Source organism: Phragmites australis, chromosome 1, assembly GCF_958298935.1.
Source record: "Phragmites australis chromosome 1, lpPhrAust1.1, whole genome shotgun sequence".
Lineage (NCBI taxonomy): Eukaryota > Viridiplantae > Streptophyta > Magnoliopsida > Poales > Poaceae > Phragmites > Phragmites australis.
The window spans coordinates 55,418,780-55,441,187 of record NC_084921.1 but is presented as its reverse complement, the minus strand read 5'-3'; the positions used below and the strand labels follow the sequence as shown (position 1 = coordinate 55,441,187).

The following is a 22,408-nucleotide window of genomic DNA, read 5'->3' as shown; positions in this document are numbered from 1 at the left end:
TAAGCGAGCAGTCACTTCGTGTATCTGTGTCTACCCAAATGCCGACAGTCTTATCAGCTATCAACTGGACCGACACCCATATCTGTGTTTACCCAGATGCCTGTCGGCACGTGTAATGACATACTTTAAGCATTTCGTGTGCTGACAAATCCCTAGGCCCAGTGACATATAGACTGTTGACATACAGAGTACCGATAGATTCTTTGTCAGTATTTCGTATATCGATAGGTAGTTATTTTTGTAATTTATTTTTCTCACAATTATTTTTACAATTTTTTAATAAAATAATATTATTAGAAAAATTCCTGCTACTGCATGTGGACGTGAAACCAGAGGACGGGCCATAGAAAGAGACAAGCCGCCTCGCCTCGTTCATTGCCACTAACCGGTGGAGTAGCACTTTGATATGGCGTTACTCCGTTGTCTGCATTTCAGTCAGAAATTCTGTCATTCTGTGACTCCCCCGAGTTTCGAGATGTGATCACCCTCGCTGCCTTTGAAATACCCTCGCGCCACAGATCACTCCATTACCAACAAGACAGGAACCAATGCCTGACAGGCCTCTGCCATTTCTGCTGTCGGTCTCTGCCTTCTTGCGAGCGAACATGCATACATCCTCGCATTTACCAGTTTAAACCGGCCTTCAACGTTACTTTGCCTCTAGTTTCGATTCAATCTGCTCCAGTACAGACGGTAAAACGATTTCAGCGCTTCTTCACAAAACCTGTAAATGATTCAGGTGTAGTACTAAACTGACATACCACTGTACAACACTTGTTTGTCAGTACTGAAATTAAGTCCGAAATCATATGCATCTCGACTCTCGATGCGACTGTGATTTGGATATCCTAAAACTACGGTATGGGACTAGACTGTTTGCCGACTTGAATAGAAAACGCTACCAAAAATAGATAAATGCACGCCATGCTCATGAAGCAGTGCAGATGCTGATCGGACGCTTTCAGTACTAGATCAATGTTGCACCCTGTTGCATACGCGCAGCTGAGTATGGCAACTATTTGCAACTAATCGCACAGGTACGGGGTCAATGATAAGATACTAAAACACTGGCAGGCATGTCAAAAAGGGTAAACTGACAGGTCAAAAAAAAAAAGGTGAAGTGGGATCGGATCAAATGGCACAGTGATCTGAGTATGGCGCCCACTAAAAACAGGTCCACCGGTGTCTTGGGTTACATGAGATTAACCCAATAAAAATACAAGTACCAAAGGATCAGACAACCCTCAGAACATAGTGTACAACTATAGCAAAACTATTGCCCATGTAGTTAGGAAGTACTGATAACTCTGTTCTCGGCAAAACGCATGCAAAAGCTCAAACTGTGCATTCACGTGATTGTTATAGGAGAGTTTAGGCGTATAGTGCCACGTTGTTTGGATTTGAGATTATCTGCTGTTTTTCGGTTGGAACTGTTCACCATCCAATAGCATGCATCAGTGTATATATAGACATGTAAAGTCTGGAGTTGAACATATATAGAGCAATATACCAAAATTCCTTGTTATCTTTGCATGATATCAAAGCCTCTCTTCTATATCCAACTCAATGTCATCCTTCACCTCCTCCTCCGGCGCGCTCGCTGTCAATGGCTCTACCACGACTAGAATCATCTTCTCTGGCTTCACCACTGTGTCATCGATCGGGCAGATGATCACCGTCAAGCTCGCCCAAGAAAACTATCTTCTTTGGAAGATGCGGATCGTCCCCATTCTCCGCGGCCATCAACTCCTTGGCTATGTCGATGGGACAAACCCCGCCCCACCAAAGCTCGCTCCGACCTCTACGTAGGAAGGAGCCAAGATGGTAGTCAATGCAACATACACGACCTGGTATACTTAGGATCAGCTCATCCTTGTTGTCATTCTATGCACGCTCTCGCCAGAGGTGCTAGCGCATGTCCATGGCCTATCATCATCGGTCGCGGTTGGACAGCCCTTGAACGCATGTTCTCGTCACAACCCTGTGCGAGAGTCATGCAGATCAGGAGGCAACTTGCCTTCACTCAGAAGGACCTGAGCATGGCCAAATACTTCGGCCGTGTGAAGTCCATAGCGGACCAATTTGTCATCATTAGGCACCTCATGGCTGATGAAGATGTGATGATCTACATGCTCACCGGCCTTGACAGCTCGTACGACGCTCTTGTCACCTCCATCAATCTCAAAGGTGGAGACATGACTCTCAACGATCTGTATGCCCACATGCTCAACAATGAGGTTCTGTGCGACACTGCCAACAAATTACCAGATCACCGCGAATGTTGTGAGTCGCGGCAATGGAGGGAGTCATGGGTGCAGCCGCGGCGGAGGCTGTCGCGGTGGAAAAGGAAATCAGTCCGATCAAGGAGGAGGGCGCGGACAAAACTACAACAATGCTGGCAACAACAACAAGAAGAACACTGGGAATCACCCAGTGTGTCAGATCTGCAACAAGGCTGTGCACGTAGCATGCAAGTGCTATAGCCAGTTCGACCACAACCTCCAACCTGAAGAAGCTCGGTTCATCAACACAGTGTCCACTGGACATCCAAGCTTCGACGCGGCATGGTACACTAACTCCAGTGCCACTAACCACATCACTGGTGAACTTGATAAACCACATGTACGGGAACAATATGCCAGGAAGGATCAGGTGCACACGACTAATGGTATTGGTATGTCAATTGCTCACATTGGACAGTCTTACCTTCATACACCACACAAGTCTCTCACTCTGAACAATGTTCTTCATGTACCAAACACACACAAAAATCTTCTTTCCGTTCATCGACTCACAAATGATAACGATGTCTTTCTTAAATTTCACCATGATTGCTTTCTTATCAAGGATCGAACCACGAAGAGGATTCTGGCTCGGGGACCCAGTGAAGGGGGTCTTTATCCCATCTCCAGCAACCAGTTCGGCCAAGATAGGATAGCTCTTTCTGTCACTAGCGAGCCTAGTCACACTCGGATGTTGGTTTCATCTCAGTTTCATCAACGATTTCAGCAAGTTTACTTGGATCTTTTGTCCCAGACACAAAAGTGATGTTGAGCTTGTCTTCCTTCATTTTCAAGCTCATGTGGAGCGGCTCCTTAATAGGAAAATCTTGCAGGTACAAACCTATTGGGGTGGTGAGTACGAGAAGCTCAACTCATTCTTCCACAAGATAGGCATAGAACACCACGTTTCATGTCCATACACTTACTAGCAAAATGGATCTGCAAAACGGAAACACCGCCATATAGTTGAGACTAGACTCACACTCCTAGCTCAATCCTCCATGCCCAATCGGTTCTGGGATGAAGCATTTCAGACCACGTGTTTTCTCATCAACCGAATACCCAGTAGAACCATTAACATGTATAGTCCACTCACACGACTTTTCGGTGTTCAACCCGACTACTCTTTCCTTAAAGTATTCGGGTGCGCATGTTGGTCGTGCTTACGTCCATACAACAACAAGAAACTTCAATTTAGATCCAAAAGGTGTGTGTTTCTTGGGTACAATAGTCTTCATAAGGGATACAAATGTCTCCATGTCTCCTCCGGGCGGGTGTATATCTCACGAGACATGGTCTTTGACGAACAAATTTTTCCATATTCTAATAATCCTTCATCATCCGCACCAGTTGTGATACATGAACAGTTGTTGCTCCTTCCTACTTCGTTTTCATATGTCCAACCAAATCATGTGAGAATTGAAAGAACTGGCCAATGATGACCAGCCTAACCATGTCTCACTTGATCCGATCATGTTTGCTCCTGTGCAGGATACCATTGCAGAATCGATGCCTCCCTTAGCTTGTGTGCCAAATAGATCGACATCCACATCCTTTGATGTCGCACCTCCAGAACCGGTCGTGGAATCATCCGCAATCGACCCCACTACTGAAAGTGCATCTAGGCCCCCTAAGTGGGTTTTGGCTTATTAATGACAAAACGATTAAAGAACTAACATGCTTTGTGAGTATTGAACAGGTATGAGCATTAGTTGTGAAGGTAAATGACGTTTGACGCCCGTCGAAACAATTGAAGAATCAACGAAGGATATAAGATAGGGCTTAAATTCTTTTTACTTTTGCAATTGAGTCTAGGATAGATTTTTTCTTAGATGGATGAATTTATTTGCTTGATTAGTGTCTCAATGCTCAAGAGATCCTTTAGAATCACCCAATTGAGAGACACATTCACTCACGGACACGAAACTCTTTCTGAAAATCTTCTGAGTCCGGAGTCTCCGGTGTTCACCGGATACTCCGGTACTCAGCGTTCAGCCGGAGTCTCCGAGCTAGCCTCCGGCAGAGAGTCTCGGTTACGGGTTAATCTTTTCAAGAAAAAGACCGGAGTCTCCGGTGTTCACCGGATACTCCGGTAAAATATTTTGTGTGCAGTCGGAGTCTCCGAGGTTGACTCCGGCAGAGGCTCTCGGTTAGCTTTTAATCTTTTTGATAAAAAATAGTAAAGACCGGAGTCTCCGGTGTTCACCGGATACTCCGGTACCTGGAGATGCCGGAGGATCCGGCTAGTCTCCGGACTTAGTCTGTTTTGGAAAATCTGTCAGGACCGGAGACTCCGGTGTTCACCGGAGACTCCAGTAATTAAACAGAACTGTAACGGCTAGTTCTGACACGTTCGTGAACGTTCTGACGCCGTTTTTGGAATTAGGACCGGAGACTCCGGTGTTCACCGGATACTCCGGTAAGCTCTGACAAAAACAGTAACGGCTAGTCTGTGAGAGAGGGCTATAAATGCCTCCTCTCTCCATATCATTTAGAGCTTGCTGTGGCTGGTTTCCTTGAGACCTCTTGAGCACTTTAAGAGCATTCAAAGCCTCTCCAATCATCTCTAGAGCCAAATTTGCACAAATTTGAGAGTGTGTGTTTGGAGAGGGTTCAAGCCACTTGAGCATTGATTTCTTTATTGAGCATTTACTGCGATCATCTCCTTTGAAGCTTTGGGTTTCTAGAAGGAAAGGAGTCGCCCGAAGAGCACCCAAATCTTGTGGTGTGCCTCGGGAAGTTTGTAAGCATCTTCATAATTGAGTAAGAATTTCTAGCTTGATCTTTGTGGTCGCTAGAAGAGGATAGGGTTGGAGAAGACCCGGCTCTTTGTGAGCTCCTCAACGGAGACGTAGGCACTTCTTTGTGAGGTGGCCGAACTCCGGGATATTTTCTCGTGTTCTTACTTGTGAAATTTACTTGATCGTATGCATTTGATGACTTGTCATTTAAATTGCTATAGTATCAATCTTGCTAGTTTTAATTGTTATTCTAGCTTAGTAATATCTACTTGATCTAGTGAATCTCATAGAATCTAGCTGTGATCTTTAGTTCAAATTTATTCTAAAATTTCCTGTCAGGCCGAAGACTCCGGACTAGACCGGATACTCCGGACCATACCGGAGTATCCGATCTTCACCGGAATATCCGGCAGTTTAATCCGCTGTTTTTAGTTTTAAATTTCAGAAAAGCCTATTCACCCCCCCTCTAGGCACTTTCAACTACCTCAGCAGACACACCAGCATCGATGTTGACCCCGGCACATCCAATGTGCATGCGGACGCGTGATAACACCTAGCGCACTAAGGTGTTCACAAATGGGATAGTTCCTTATGATCCTGTGCGACGGCGTGTGTTGGTGACACAGGAACGGGGGGTCCCCGAGTCCCGAGGCCAAAACAGCAGAGTGACACGTGGCACCCTCCCTTGAGGGTTATCTCCCCGAGGTCCAAGAAGACCAAGTTCCGGGAGAGGGTGTTCGGGGCCATGAACAGTGGTCCTCGAGTGCCCGAGTCCCCCGATGACCCGAGAAGACCAAATGCCGAGAAGAGGGTGCTCGGGGCTGCGAACAGTGGCCCCCGAGCACCCAAGTTCCCCGATGATAAGAAAAGTCAAGTTCCGGGAGAGAGTGCTCGGGGCCGCGAACAGTGCCCCCCGAGCACTCGGTTCCCCGAGGACCCAAACAGTCAGTTCCGAGAGAGAGTGCTCGGGGCCATGAACAGTGTCTCCCGAGCACTCGATTCCTCGAGGACCAAGAAAGGGCATATCCGGGAGAGAGTGCTCAGGGCTGCGAACAGTGGCCCCCGAGCACTCGGTTCCCCGAGGGCCTGAGAGGTCCTTCGCCGGTGGTCCCTATAGAGGCCCAGCGGTGAGGTGTCAACTGGTGAGAGGCCCGACGCTGCATTTAAGAGGGCGCGTGGCCTGTCACCTCCAACTGCTCCCCCCACGCTTGCTGTCAGTCCCTGCCACGGCCTAGTAGGGTAGCGTGGGACATTTAATGCACGGATCCCATCGCGCGTCATCCGGCGCGCCTCGGGATAGCGTCGTAGAGCTCGAGGCACCCCGCCTGCCGCGCTGCTGTGTCAGACCTGCTTTAACCGAGCGGGCACGCCGGGCTGCTCGGTGGCTGCCCGGTGGGCCCTCACCGCGGCACCTGTTGAAAAGCGGCATGATGACGAACCAGACTAGACGAGGGCGCGTTTTCAACCCTCTCCGTCACCTCGCGCAGCAGCCCATGATGGTTGCTTTCCATTTATGGCGCCTTAGAACTCGCGTCATCCTTTCTGGGTACGCTACCGCCCTGACGGGTATATTAGCGGGGCGGGCTCCCCGGAGAAAGATAGTTGAGTTGAGTAAAGACCAAGATAACGCCGAAGCACGGAGCACATCAACGAGTCCCGAAGAACAAGGAGCACGAAGCTCTAGACTTAGACAAATATTTTTGTAACCCAGTAGATCCTCAGAGAGACATTCTCAGAGCATTTATAGCATACACACAGGAGTAGGGTGTTACGCTCGGTGCGGCCCGAACCTGTCTAAAAATCCCCTGAGCATTTACTCCTTCCTGCATCCGATCATTCCACCTCCAACTGCATCTCATTTACTCCTATTTATTTCACCTACGAAGCGGGTTCAGAATCATCCCCCGGCCGAATCTCAAAGGGGGTCCCTCCGGATCCCCGCTTAAGGAGTTCACCCTCCGACAGCATGCACATCTTGTTGTCTTTGAGCCGATTGAGTTGACCAACTATTCAGAAGCTGCACGCAACATTCACTGGCGCCAAGCTATGGATGATGAGTATCAATCTCTACTCAAGAATCGAATGTGGCATTTGGTACCTCCTCCACACAGGTGCAATCTTATTGACTGCAAATGGGTGTTCAAGCTCAAGCGTCAACTAGATGGATCTATTGACAGATACAAGGCTCGCTTGGTTGCTAAGGATTTCAAACAACGGTATGGTGTTGATTATGATGAGACGTTTAGCTCTGTTATCAAGCATGCCACAATCCAGCTTGTCTTGTCTCTTGCAATCTCCAAAGGATGGTGTCTTCAACAGTTGGACATACAAAATGTGTTTCTCCATGGCATTCTAGAAGAGGAAGTGTTCATGCGTCAACCTCCTAGGTATGTTGATCCTAAGCTTCCGCACTATGTTTGCAAGCTGGATAAATCTCTCTACGGGCTCAAACAGTCTCCAAGGGCGTGGTATGCTCGTCTCTGCTCCAAACTTCTTGAGCTAGGATTTCAGGCATCTGAAGCCGACACATCTCTTTTCATCTATCAACAAGGGGGTGTCGCCATCTAAAAGTTGATATATGTGGACGATATTATTGTGGCCAGCTCTTCTTCTCAGGCATCTTATTCAGGCATTGTAGGATTCATTTGCGCTGAAAGATCTTGGTAATCTCAATTTCTTTCTTGGTATTGAAGTCACCCGACAACGAGATGGAGCTATTCTTTGTCAGGCGAAGTATGTCAATGACCTGTTACTGCAAGCCAGAATGAAGGATTGCAGGCTACCTCCAAGTCCTATGTCTACTTCTGAAAAACTCTCACGAGATGCTAGCCATGCCCTCTCTGAAGCAGATGCTACTAGGTACCGAAGTATCATCGGTGCGCTACAATACTTGACCCTCACACGCCTGGACATCTATTTCGCTGTGAACAAGGTCAGTCAATACCTGCATGCGCTAACCGATACTCAATTGACAGCGGTAAAGCGAATTTTGCGCTATCTAAAGAGAATATCTGACATAGGATTGAAGATTTGTAAGTCTGATTCGACTCTTCTCAGTGCGTTCTCAGACGTAGATTGGGCTGGCTCAACTGATGGAAATCTAGTTGCAGCAGGCATCGATGTATATATAGACATGTAAAGGCTGACGTTGAACATAGAGAACCATATACCGAAATTCCCTGCTATCATTACAGTGATAAGAAAAGAGTGACTGTCACAGAATTCTGCTGATTGACTTGGACTTTTATGTGGACCTGACTTTTTGAAAGGGTGCATTCGATTCGACCAATTCTTTGATTAACCAACCGCATAAGATGCAGTACGGAACATAAAAATATCACGTCCCGAAAAACTCACATGATCTATTCGTTTTCTGAAGGCACTTGTGCTAGCATTCAATCAGTTTGTCACATGTAACGTAACTTTCACAAAAGAAAAGGAAAAAGAAAGTGCCAAGGCTGCATAGTTGACCCGAGATCCTTCCTCTTCCTGTATATCCAGGACCCAGTTGCAGGAAAAGGCTAATTTATCCATGCACGAATCGATCTGTTCATATGATACCCTGATGCCGCCGGCGGTGGACCCCGAGTTTCGCTCACGCTTTCGCTGTGCGCTCACATGCCTCATGGAGCTCAAGTTATGGGGGCCGCGAGAACCGAGCAACGCAACGCCGGAACCATCCATCGGTGGTCACAGTCGCAGAGCAACGCGCCAACTCTGCTACAACTCATAGGTGGAGGTGGCCTGCGTCGATGCATACAGACGCGCAAGTGTGATAACGGTTGAAATCGAAGCAGAGCATGATGAATCGATCATTTCCAGCAGAAAACTGCATGCATGTGGTAGTGGTACAAGGAGGCGTCACCATTTTACATTCAAAAGTGAAACAAAAGCTGAAAAGAATCAGCACGCTGGAGTACAGTACTGGGACCTTTCACTAGAGAACACATGATCAAGGGAAGGAAGCATCAATGCATGCACCTAGTACTCGCGGGCTGCTGGATGCTGGTCGAGCCAGATGCCAATGGACGACGGTGTCAGAAGGCTTCCATTCTGCCGCCCACGGGTGCCTTGATGACCTGCAGTATCTGGACCACCTCCGCCATGGACGGCCGGTTCGACGGGATCTGCGACGTGCACACCATGCCCAGCTTCAGCACTGGCAGCACCTCCTCCTCCGGGAACTCGCTGCCCATGCCCGGGTCCACGCACTCCAGCGCGTTGCCGTGCTCCAGCAGCACCCGGACCTGGTCGATCAGGATCACCACGTCGTCGTCGCTGTACTCCACGGCCTTCCGCCCCGTCACCAGCTCCAGGATCAGAACGCCGAACCCGTAGATGTCGCACTTCTCGTTCACCCGCAGGCTCTGGCACGCCAGCTCCGGCGCCACGTACCCCATGCCGCCCTGGAACCGGCTGCTCAGCACGTGCTTGTCCAGCTTCGGCAGCAGCCGCGCCAGCCCGAAGTCGGACACCATCGGGTTGCACTGCTCGTCCAGGAGGATGTTGCTCGGCTTCACGTTGTAGTGGATCATCGGCGGCCGGAACGCCTGGTGCAGGTGCGCCAGGCCCCTGGCCGTGCCGGACACCACCCTGAACCGCTCGGCCCACGTCAACGGCGGGAACGCGCCGGCGTCGTTGCCCTGGAGCCGCGCCTCGAGGCTGCCGTGCGGCGCGTAGTCCGTGATCAGGAGCTGCAGCTGCGGCGTCCAGTAGTAGCCCTTGAGCGGCATCAGATTGGGGTGCTTCGCCTTGCCCAGGATGCGCACCTCGCGGTCGAAGTCGTCGCTTGACTGGACGATGTTCACCGTCACGAGCTTTTTGATGGCGACCACCCTACCTTCTCTGACCGACGCCCGGTACACCGTGCCGAACACGCCGCGGCCGATCTCCGTCGCCTTGCTCAGCAACGTGTCGGCACCGCCGACCAAGTCCTCCGAACGAAGGCTGCTTCCTGGCCCGAACGTCACCATCTTGCCGGCGGTGAGCTTGCCGGACTTTGTCGAGCTGGTGACGATGCTCTCCAGCTCCTTCTCCGTGACCGCAGCCTCAGCCCTCCGCCGTGCCGACATGTTGAGCAAGGTGACCACGATGACTCCGAGGATGATGGCGATCGCCGCACAGATGGCCACCATTGCGGACACGCTCAAGAACCGCCGTTTCCTCGGTACTCCCGCGCCGCCGCCGCTCGTCACAAGGTTGTTGTCGCCGCCGCCGTGCGTGTACTCGTTGGGGTCGAGCACGAGCGGCTTGGGCACGTTCATCCTGCACGGTTCTGTGACAAGCGGGCTGCAGATACCGAGGTTGCCCTCCAGCGCGCTCGCGTCGAGGCTCTGGAACACGCCCGACGCCGGCAGACGCCCGACGAGGCGGTTGTGCGAGATGTTCACCGCAAGGAGGTTCTCCAGCCCGCCCAGCTGCTGCGGTATCTCGCCGCTCAGGTTGTTGTACTCCAGCCGCAAAATCTCCAGCTTCTCGAGCTCCGCAATGCCCGCCGGTATCGGCCCGGTCAAGCCGTTGTGCCCCAAGCTCCTGCATGTTCATTGCAAAACCGTCAGACGTGACACATGCAAATGCAACGCAACACGAGAAACAAGGTTAAATTTTGGACTTACAGTAGGTACAGAGCAGAACAGTTCCCGATGCTGTCGGGGATGGGACCAGCAAGGGAGTTGCCGTCGAGTTGGAGCACGGCGAGGCTTCCGGACTCACACAAGTCGCCGGGCATCGATCCGTACAATCCGGTGCTGCGGAGGTCGAGCACCGTCAAGTTGCGGAGCAGGCCCAGCTCCGGCGGCAGCTGCGTGCGGAGGTCGTTCTGGGACAGGTTGAGGTATCGGAGCTTGAAGAAGAGCACCATCTCGGCGGGGATGACGCCGTTCAGCTGGTTGCTGGAGAGGTCGAGCCACTGCAGGGTCTCCGCCAGCCTCGTCGAACCCGACGGCAGGACGCCCGAGAGCGCGTTCGACGACATGTCGAGCGTCTCGAGCCCGACGTCGAACAGAGTATCCGGGATGCTGCCGTTGAGGTTGTTGTCCCTCAGGTGCAGCTCGGCGAGCTTGGTGCACCCGGACATCGAGTCAGGAACGGAGCCGGAGAGCTGGTTCTTGGACAGGCTCAGGTACTTGAGGGCCTTGAGCTCGCCGAGAGAGTCCGGCAAACTGCCAGTGAGCTCGTTGTCGGATAAATCCATGTGCTGCACCGCGGTCAGCTGGCCAAGCCAAGCAGGGACGTCGCCAGAGAGCCGGTTGCCGGACGCAGAGAGGTGCACCAGCGAGCCGAGCTGTCCGATGGAGTCAGGGAGGTGGCCGTCGAATGCGTTGGAGCTCAGATCAATGCTGCTCAGGTGCGGGCACAGGCCGATGTCTTCCGGAACGGCGCCGAAGAACATGTTGCCTCTGAGGTTGACGGTCTTGAGGTTGTGGAGCCTGGCAATGCCGTCGGTGACGGGGCCAGAGAGCTGGTTGCGGGATAGGTCGAGCGTGCGCAGCCGCTCGAGCGGCCAGAGCGCGCCCGCGAAGTCCGGCGAGCCGGAGAGCTGGTTGCCGGACATGTTCAGGTGAAGCAGGAGCGGGCTCTTGGCCAGTCCCTGCGGTATCGGGCCGGAGAACTGGTTGTCGGACAGCATCAAGAACCGGATGATCGGAGGGAAGGAGGCCGGAAGCGGGCCAGAGAATGCATTGCCTGTGAGGTCAAGGTACCGCAGTGAGCCGAGCAGCCCGACGTCGTCGGGAAGCGGGCCGGAGAAGGAGTTGTAGGAGAGGTCGAGCGAGCGGAGCGACTTGAGCAGGGAGAGACCCGGCGGGAGCGGGCCAGAGAGGTTGTTTCGCGCGAGGGAGAGCTCCTGGAGTGCAGGCAGGCGGTCGAGGCCCCGCGGCATGGGGCCGGAGAGCGCGAGCCCGTCGAGCGCGAGGCGGAGCACGCGGGAGGTGGCCGGATCGCACTCGACGCACGCCCAGCCGCACGGCGTGGCGTCGGACTCCCTCCACGTGGCCAACGCGCCGGACGGATCGGAGAGCGCCGACTTGAAGACCACCAGCCCCAGCACCTCCTCGTTGACCGGCACAGGCATGTCGGCCGCGCGGCCCGGCCGCATTGCCGCCCCAATGAACAGCAGCATCAACGTGAACAGCTGCTGGAGCAGAAGGACAGGGGTAGGGGCTGCCATTTCTGCAGCTGCTGCTAGCTGCCGCGTGCAGAATGTTTCCGAGACGGGATAAATATGGTGGCACTGGCAGAGTGGTGAGGTGGTAGATCTAGTGGCGAGGAGGAGGAGGTACAGTAGCCGAGCTGTGCTTTTAGTCTGTGCATGGTGGAGGCGCTCGGAGATGGAGGGCGTCGTTGGATTGGCGTGGAAAGAGAGTTCCAGCCCGTGACTCGTGATCATGAGCGGGGATAGGTTGGACAGATAGAAAGCAACAAAATACTTCACGTTCTCCGGTCCTCGGGTTGGCCATGGCTGCCTTGCTGCCCCTCTCTCTCTGCCGCTGGACGGTGGGGTCGCCGGAGGAATCCAACTCGCCGGAACCCGACACCGCACGGCAATCGAGGCGAAGACGCGCGCACTCGCTAGCTAGCAGAGCAGCAGTGGAATGGTTAAAGAATCATTGCACCGGTCGTTTTTATACTCGGCTTTACGCACCGTGGCCAAAGCAGCCGAGAATCACATCGAAAGCTACTCAACTTTTATTGCACCCCTAAATCCTAATCACGGATTCAAAACACATCATCGCCCCCAAGTGGACAGGTACCCATTCTCTGGCCATCACAACTTCACGAGAGCAACAGACCAGCCCTCAACCGGGAAAAAAAGAAGTAATCTGAGCAACAGATCATGCCCACTCCATGACCCCATTCATCAGTTCTACGTATGGATCGAAGCTCGGAAAGCATCAAGCTGCCATTTCACAGATTGATGATCAATATATATATATAGAACTGTTGATAAAAGCCTGATGTTTCACGAGGAACCAATTATTTCATTTCAGATCATGGGGGCACATAACACACATACATAAGGTGTATTCTACATTTTAAGTTGTTCCCATCCATAGCTACTCCCCCATGCTTTATCCGAATCAGTGTATCGTCCGGCACATGTGCTGTTATCAAGTTCAAAAACCTGTACACGCTCATGGCCATCATATTTGGAACTGCTCTACACCCCACATCTAAACGCAACCTTCTATATGTATGGAATGGTAAAGGAAACGACGTATTAAGAACAAACTCGCTTAGGTACAGTTATCCTCTCCATGCTGGCCGGACCTGGAGGAAATCTTCTGAGAGAACAAATCCATCAGCGACCTGACCAGCTCGAATTATGGCACAAGACTGATATAACTTAAAAACTGTTGCATCAATCACGCGGGCCATCAAATGACTGGGTCTTCCTCAAGTTCCAGTGGAGACCCTCATGGATGCTGCGGAGGAAATCGGTTGTTGAATCCACCAGGCAAGCTGTGGGCACAGGCCAAGGTGAGATGCTGCAGATCAGAGCATCGCCAGGTGAAAGCTGCTTTCGATCTTTGCCATCGAAAGATGCCCAAGCTTGCCCCCTGCTATTAAACGGCACTTGTATGCGCAGAGTCACATATTCAGGCAGTATCAAAGGTCTGAATGACAGGGAATGCGGACAGATAGGTGTGAAAAGGATCCCTGGGACCTGCATACACAAGCAAAACATTAGATGCCACAGCCATATAGCAGGGTGGACAAGTAATGTTGAGCCGCTGATCACTCCAGCAATCCGAACAAATGACTGTAATGTAACAGAAAGTAAATATATTTGATAGCAATTAGGGCATGCCTGTGGATGAACCATGGATCCTCCAGCTGCTAATGAATATGCTGTGCTTCCAGATGTAGTTGATATGATTAGTCCATCCCCTTGTACACAAGTAACAAAAGAACTGTCACAGTAGCATTCCAGGTAGGTAAGGTAAGATGATATTCCACGGTCGATTGTAACTTCGTTTAACACTAAGATTGGCTCCTCAGTCACGAGTTCATCCTTTGCTGCATCACGGATTACATGACACTGTAGACGGTTTCTCAGTGTGATGCTAAATGGTCCATTCAGCACATTGTCCAAGCACTCACGATATTGCTCGCTTGCTGAAAAACATGTCAAGGACAACGGAATAGATAAAAATGGCACTGTCAATAGGAGAGAAGAAAGCTTCATGTGTGATTTATTTCCCAACAGAAATGGGTTTTCTGAGACCAAGAAAAATCCAGCCATTCTATGCTATACATGGTATAGAGCATTTTGGTAATTATGGTAAAGGATACGGAAAGGCGTCATGAAGCCCAGTGATCCAAGGGAGAATGCAACAACTGGAGGAACTGGTCCTTTGAACAATGATGCAGCCTGTTAAGAGGGACCCAATCAATACCTAGTGTCAGTAGCAGAGCAACAGACCAAATTATGTTACTGAAATTACAAATTCAAATCAGAATATGAGAAGCAACTACTTTTAAGCAGAATAAGCATTGTCTGGGCCAGAAGACACAAGTGGTTGAGACAGGCAGACATCATACAGAATATTCAGATTAAAACATTTAAAACATGAAGGAACAAAGCAATACACATCAGGTAAGCTACTAAGGTGGTTGTTATAGTGATCCTCCTAAGACTCCGAATATTCAAAAACTCACCACAGGAGTAATCATTTGTATTCGAGAATTAAACTACGTAGGCTGAAGCTCCACAATGCCTGACCAGGAAACCAATATCAACCTCAAAGAAAGAAATGGTGGTTGCTTGTATCACCTATGAACTTATGTGGCTGAAAGCTGAATTACTTGTCATCAACATCAGTTGTAATTGGAAGCATTACTCTCCAACATTGTTTGCATCTGAGTTTGTCGGTTATCCATGATTGTTCAGCATCTCTTACTTTGAAGTTCACGTTACACGGATAGGCAAGGGCAGTCAGGGGACAGGGAAGATTCAGCATAAACAACTCTTGCTCGCAAGGATGCATAAGATAGATGCATGGACAAAACAGGTACCAGATTATTTCTTAGCTGAGTTATTAAACCTATATGATGCAGGGTCCAACTAGTTCCGAACAACTGATGGACAAAACAGGTACCGGAATATTTCTTATAATTTATAAATCTCGGTGACTGCAGATAGTCAGTATATTTACAGGTAATGTAGTATGAATGTAAGTTATCATCTAGCTAATCTGGACTAACTACCGCATAACTGAAGGTGTCACTATATCAAAATGGATATTAAAGAAAAACTTTTAGAGTCTATATAACATTCTGTAAGGATGCATCACAATCAAATTATTTAAGCAATGGAGGATTTGCGTACCCACAAAACAGTTCCATCACCGCCAAGAGTTACAATGAGATCAATCTTCGTGTGTAACAGCTTCATGTCTTCATCTATAAGCATTTTCTAATTAGTTGGGTAGAAATGGGGACTGCTAGGCGAATAAACTAATTATAACAAAGATATAAATAGAACCCAAACATGATGTGCATCACTTCAGTAAAATCTCTTACCATTATCCCATGTTTGGATGAAGTCGTAGTAGGAATCCTCTGTTAGAAGTCCCTTGCTAACACGTGGCTCCACAAAGACATTTATATTTTTATGCTCCTTAAGCCATCTGCAGAAAAATAATTGACACTTTATAGCGGTGCAAGTACAATACATATATTACCCTGTATGATGGCATATAATCCATGTAAGTTGTGACTGCATCAGTCTCAACAAAATACTCACTGTATCTAAAAATGTTAAATTGTACTATTTATGACAAGTGGCTCCTTCTCATACTGGTAAATGCATGGCAGCATGACCTTGCGATTAAGAAAGATGGAAAAGTTACATATTCTTCCTAAGTACGTTCATGGATAAGGCCCACATAATTAAAGCAAGACTCTTGTAACAAGTCGTGGCAGTGCAAAGAAGGGAAGAGAACACACCTGACCATTTCAGCACAAAGAACACGCACAGAGTTGGAATTAGGTTTGGTTATAAAAAGCACTGTTTGTGGTGGTGATTCCCATTTCAGTAAGATCTGAAAGCAAAGTTGTCGTCAGCATCAAAAGAAAGAAGGGAGAAAGAGTAATAACTGTTTCGTCAAGTGATTTCAGCTACTGGCTATCCCAAAACGGATCAAACAGAACAAGAAGACCAACCTGCTTATTGCTGCGCTCTGCTGTTGTTATATCTCCTTTTTCAAAGGACACAAAATCATGCTTATGTTGGCCATTTTTATCCCCATTACATCCCCATGAAAGTTTAAATGATGCCTTTCTCCCCACTATCTTGTGACTAGATCTTGGGTTAGGTCTGGGAACTTCGTCCTGGAGAACTTCATGTGAACATATACCATGTTTTCCACAACATCCTGTTTGATCAGAAACTGACGTGTCCAGTGTTAGTTGGCTGGCCAGTTTGGCTAAGTCATTACTGGTACAACTGCTGCAGCCTGCACAAATTGATGGGTAGCGGGTTGCTCATGAGGAACAAATAGTAAAGATTGGGAAACCACAGTAATACAGCATTCCACAATGCAATATTTGTACGAAAACTTTGGGTCCATCCAATGATGTTATGAGACCCCTCCCTCCAGTCACAAAAGGCACCCCTATGCTACATGTTGTAACAACCCAGGGGCCAGGGCCCAAAAGTGGCTAACCCTGCACCATGCGCGGTGGGCCTATGCACATGTAGAAACTGATTTGGGCTTTTGTGCTCGCTTCACCCAAAGGGTTAACCTGGAGTTGCTGCGTATAGATTTTGAAGCATTATATGATACTATTTACACTTTAAACTCCAAATGTGAAAATAAACCTGACACTACCGCAGCTTGTGCCTGGGGGTTAAATGTGCTGTCAATTATTAGCAACTTTGACCATCAATGTCTTCGGCAACTAGATTAACCAAATATTTGCAACATTAGATTTGGCATTAATAACGTATCCAAAATCATAATTCTATAGCCTTACAAATATATGATGGTAAAGAGTAAATAATAATGGGAAGGTACAATGCAATGAATTTGGAAAGTAAAAAATTGACCCTTCCTTTGTGACTAGAGCTAGTATGCATTCTTCTTTTACTATTTGATGACTTAGGAGTGAAAAATGGTTATTTTTATTTGATCTTATAAGATTCTAAGAAGAGACATCCCAACATCTTCCAAAAGTGTGCCTAGCTCATTTAGGGTGTGCTACCTTTTACAAGACTCGTTATCTTTGTCCATGGGTCACTATGGGTGGTTAACGAGACAAATGAATTTGATGAATTAGAAAGGAACACAACTTCAATGGGAACATGTGGTCACCTTGTGTTTTTTTTCCTAATTAGGGTGTACATGTCTAAAATATTAAACAACAAGCGTAGATAGTATTCCTGTTTGGTTCGCGCCTAAATTTGCCACGCCTAAGTGTGGCTTACCACAAAAAGTATGGCTAACAAATTCTTAGCCACAAATGTGGTAAAATTATAAAAAATCTGTGTATGATGTGTGGGCCAGGGGGCTAACAAAGTGTGACTTGCCACAGTTGTGGCAGTCAACCAAACAGTTGCTAAAAATCTATGGCATGACTAATCTTAGGCCTGACAAACTTAGACACGAACCAAACAAGCCATATGTTTGCAAATTTGCAATACTAAACTAACTGCCTAAGTTATGAGATTATTCAATAAAAGTAAAACCATCAATAAAAATGTATAAATCTGACCTTCAATTTTACTCTGTTGTTTGTGTGCCATCTCTAATTCATATTTGTACTTCCACCCTGTCGCTTCTGCTTGAGCAGCAGCCTTCCCTTCTGCTACTCGTCGCAATGCTTTTGCAACAGCTTCAAATTCACATAATTATACCAAATATTATTTTGATAGCAAGTAGAAAACTCCACATATGTATGTATTTCTGTTGCACATTTAGCCTTCATTTAAAGTATATCTATGTCTATACTCTATCCTTACTTCTCATAGCCTCTGAAAACTCAACAAGGTGTGCATCGGTTGACTTGATAGGAGTTTGAGGAAGGAGTTCATAGGCTGCTTTATCTGATTCTACTGAACTAAATGTAGAACTGACTGTAGAGATGGATCCGTTTTCACTTTGAAGTGAAGCCATGACATCTACATTTACTCCCTCATCAGAAACCTGAAGTACAAGCATGGTTTGTCAATAAGACAATGGGTAGTATGATAGGGGTAACAAAGTCAACATTTCTGCTTTTATTTCCAAAGCAAACAAAAGGAATGTATCCAGAGTTTTAAGATTATAATGACATATTTAGCTTACTTTAGCCACTCAAAGTTGGCTTAATGTGTTAACATAGCTTAACCACAATTAATCAAATTACAAGATGAAGCCCTGAGAAAAAATTCAGATAAACTCAAGATTTAGACCCATATAAACTTTTAAGCTCCATAACACACCCCCTACTGGCTTGAAGTTTCCTTTGAAAGGGTTGCTTGAGGTTAAAGTTTAACCCAACAAAAATGCTGATCGGGATTATTTAACAACTCAAAGCAGAAATGTGCTGATTTTTTTTTTTTTTTTGAGCTGTAAATGTGCTGAATTGGCTCAAACAGCAAAATGGTCCAATGTTAAATTTGGAAAGTTCTCCGAGAAGATGTTAGCTTTTCAACATGTGACCAAGTGGTTTAGCCTCAAGCACTTGCACTTTTCAGGAGCCTGATTGGGATTTGCACTCGGTGCAGACATTAGCTTTCATCAACTAGAAATCAAGTCATCAATTCAAGAATCAAAGTGTCCTCTGATGGAAATGTTAACACTTAACACAGTATAATAGGGGGAAAGCAGCTCATGTTCATTTGCATTTTTTTGTACCAAAAATTCTCCAACTTGCAAGATAAGTTAGTTACTAAAAAAACTTATAAGACAAGACTTTTAACTGAGTCCTTAAAAAGCAAGACGTTTAACTCAAGATAAGTTGGTTATCGTGCTGCCCTTACATATTATTACGTAATCGAGAGAGGAACAACGAGGCGACCTCTAAATGGGCACACAGTCTAGCTATCTACTTGTCCGCACGTACCGACTCGACCAATGATCTGAAGCTTGGTGCGGTTGGAATCGGAATCGGCCCTGGGTTAAGGCTCCGGAACCTGGAATCCGACTGCGCGAACTGAATTGCCTCGGTGGATGGCAAGCTCCTGGCACAGAGAAACGGCGCATTCATCGGCACCAGCAGCCAACCAAAAACACTTGGCAGAGTTCGAAAGTTCAAAACTAGCTGCGCAATTCGAAGCAATCACGAAGCATACAGCATACCCAAAACAAATTGAGCCCCAGTCGGGCAGAATTCGGGCGCCCAGCTGCCCGAACCCCAACTGGACACGCCCCAACTAGCTCGGCGGATCGGGCGCGCGCGCATACCTTCTCGGGGAGCTCGTCGAGCGACATGGCGCCGCGATCCAGCCCGCTCCGCCTCCTCGCCGTCGCAGGAAACCCGTACTTGTTCTGCTCCTGGTCTGGGTGGGTAGTGTACGTGGTCTCGGATTTGCGTGGGGGAGAAGGTGGGTGGGTGGGTGAGAGGCGACGAAGGCGAAGCCGGTGAGGAGGAGCACCACCTCCGGCCCGCCCGGCTCGGGTATTTATCGGCCGGCCCCAGGGACCAGGGTTGACGCCGACGGGCGCTGAGCGGTGGGGAATGGGAAGGGGAAGGTGGGGCTCTGTTGCAGTGAGACGCTCCGCTTCAACCTCATGGCGGTTTGCCTTTTCAACCTGCTTTTGGGAATTAATTAATCAATTAACCCCAACATTTGGGAGAAAATTAAGTATCTGTAGGGGAAAAAAAGAAGCGTGCATAGCTGCACGGAGGGCATTTCACTGAAATTCTGGGTTAATGTTAGTCCAAAATAGATCTGAAGCTCTTGTCTGTGTATATTTATAGGCTACTCCCTTCGAACATAAGTGCATATCGTTTAGTCTCCTCTACTATTTATTAAATGTATGTTGCTCTAGAATTTCAAAGTAATTTTTCTCTTTTTCCATGTGTTTTTTTCTCCTCTTTTGTTTCTTCGTTGAATGTGCTCTTTTCTTTTCTTTGCTCGGTAACCTTGTAGTCATCAATTAATATTATTTCTCCATTGGTGTGTGGTGTATAGGAGAAGAGAGATACTACTTTTATTTTCTTTTACTTGTTATTTAGAATATCGACATACTCTTCAATAAGCACGTTTAATCATTACTTTTAATAACCATCTATTGGTAAAAGTTAGTAAAAATTAGATGATGTCAAAGTATTTTTTATGACATATTCGCTACTATCATTTAAATATGATAAATCCTAATAGTTTTGTATATATCAGGGATCAAAGTTTCTAAAATTTAACAGCACGTATTTTAGAACGATATCTGTTTAAGAACAAAGGTAGTAGTATTTTTACACCATTAATTGCACACTTTGCATTATAGTAATTGAGGGTAGCTTGGTTATTTCATGAACCTACTTATTCTTGTGTTCAACTTTAAATGACATACATGTGTGATATGAGGGAGTCTGAAAGGCATAAATTTTATAGAAAATTATCCACTCCTATGGAACACAATAAATTGATGATTTGCAACTCAAAAATTGACTTTTTTATTATAATGTTACTCATGTAAAAAAAATACAAAAACATCTGAATCAATAATTATATTTTAAAATAATAATAGGCGAAATCATTTCTTAGTGGTGGAAAAAAATCAATTAGCTCTCGGAGATGGTCGATCGTGCAGCCACGGCTCCTCTGACTTTTTTTTTGGCAGAAAAACGCCGCAACAGGTGGTGGTTGGCTGGTTGCCACCTGCGTCAAAGCGTTCGTCGCCCGCCGGACGGCGTCAAAGTCAGCGGCAGCACGAGGGGGAGGCACGCATCATCGCGCCGGAGACCCGAGGTCGGATGAGACGAGCGGCGCACGCGGAGGGCGTGCTTTGGCTTCCGCCGCGATGGCTTGGCGTCCCGTCCCGTCCCGTCCCGTCCCGCGACAACGGCTGGTTGACACGAGCCGTCTCGTGGGGTAGGTAGCGGGTGGACTCCCAACCACTTCCGGTCAGAAGTGGCTAAATACTGGCTCCGGAACGGTACAGTTTTATCGGGGCATGACTTGTATAGATCCGCTAGCTAAATGGGTGGTATTATATTGATTCATGTGTCACGACTCTAGTTTAGGTACGATCTGTTTAAGATCGGATCGTACTATATCGATATATGGTATGATAAATTTGATAACTTTTTTTTCAGCTTGTGAAAAATTAAAAAACTTACTTTCACCTGAAATTAAACACACAAACTTCTGTTTACGAGTCAAATACATTAACATTGTACCACACGTTTGTATGAATTTCATTGCTACGGGTATCCTATATGATATTAGATCTAAATAAATTATACAAGTCGTACCGTGCCGACTCATTGTGCCGTAGCTCCGGCCTAGGCACGGCTCAAGCCGTCGTGCCGTGCTGATCTAGCTCATTAGCTGTTGTGTCATGTCGTTCCTAGGCAAGGCCGAAATAGTCGTGCCTCGTACTGGCTCATTTAGCTCGGTCCACTTGGTCACCTTTACTTCCGGTTCTCATCGCGAGGGAGATAGGTGCACAAGATGGTGATAAGATGTGGCTAGGGATGATAACTGTCATAGTTTATCTCGTAGATAAAAACTTTAATGGTATAGATTTGTAATGTACTTTTTACTTATGAGTCTGGATATATGTTTGATATTAAACTCAATAGATAGAGAGTATCGACTATAAAATAGTTATATCGGTTATCTGCTTCAAGTATCTAACATGTGAACTCAAATTATTTAGTGATATATAAATTGTCATCCGCCTCCTATGCCCCACCACGCTGCCCACCCTCATCTGCCCCACCTCATATACGACGCTAGTATCAATTCTTACTTGTGGTAGGTAATAGGTGCAGACACAGGTTTAATAATCAGCTCTTAGATATAGATTTATATAGTCTTTACGTGCTGATATTGTGACTGTTACATTTACCCTAGATGCGATGCAGATTGTGCAGTCACGAGGACGACCCGTTTCCTCTTGTAGCGACGCAACATCGTTACGTATTCCATCGCGGTAAGTGAAGTGAAGAGATTACGACGGAAAGAGACGTGATAGAGATCTTCAAGCACTGTAGTGATTGCGAGAGAAGTAAAGCCCGGAGGGCCTGCCTGCTAATGACAGCACAACTGATCAACAGGCCCGTGTTACAGTCAGAACAGCAGCATTGCTTCTCGCCAACCCAACTGATGTAGGTTGTCTGAAACATCAGCCACACTGATAGCGATGTGCATTATCTAAAGGTCGCTGAGAGTTTTTGGCTGTACCCTCTTACACAGGTAAGCACAGGAAAGAGCTCTGCTCCAGGCAGACCGCT

General features: G+C 47.6%; 2 protein-coding genes across 2 annotated transcripts; both read right to left on the bottom strand.

Annotated features, from left to right (window-relative positions):
* Positions 1–8,869: 8,869 nt before the first annotated feature.
* Positions 8,870–12,898, bottom strand: LOC133928970 (probably inactive leucine-rich repeat receptor-like protein kinase At3g28040). The gene is made up of 2 exons (XM_062375524.1): positions 10,639–12,898; positions 8,870–10,555 (listed from the first exon to the last, which is right to left on the bottom strand). Exons 1-2 carry the CDS (start codon positions 12,408–12,410, stop codon positions 9,061–9,063), a joined length of 3,267 nt encoding a protein of 1,088 aa, XP_062231508.1. The 5' UTR covers positions 12,411–12,898; the 3' UTR covers positions 8,870–9,060.
* Positions 12,899–12,981: 83 nt separating this feature from the next.
* LOC133928978 (probable NAD kinase 1) lies at positions 12,982–19,589 on the bottom strand. The gene is made up of 10 exons (XM_062375537.1): positions 19,414–19,589; positions 17,988–18,171; positions 17,741–17,860; positions 16,190–16,482; positions 15,974–16,068; positions 15,548–15,654; positions 15,354–15,427; positions 14,318–14,396; positions 13,833–14,140; positions 12,982–13,688 (listed from the first exon to the last, which is right to left on the bottom strand). The coding sequence occupies exons 1-10, from the start codon at positions 19,438–19,440 to the stop codon at positions 13,383–13,385; spliced, it is 1,593 nt and encodes a 530-aa protein (XP_062231521.1). The 5' UTR covers positions 19,441–19,589; the 3' UTR covers positions 12,982–13,382.
* Between the last annotated feature and the right edge of the window lie 2,819 nt (positions 19,590–22,408).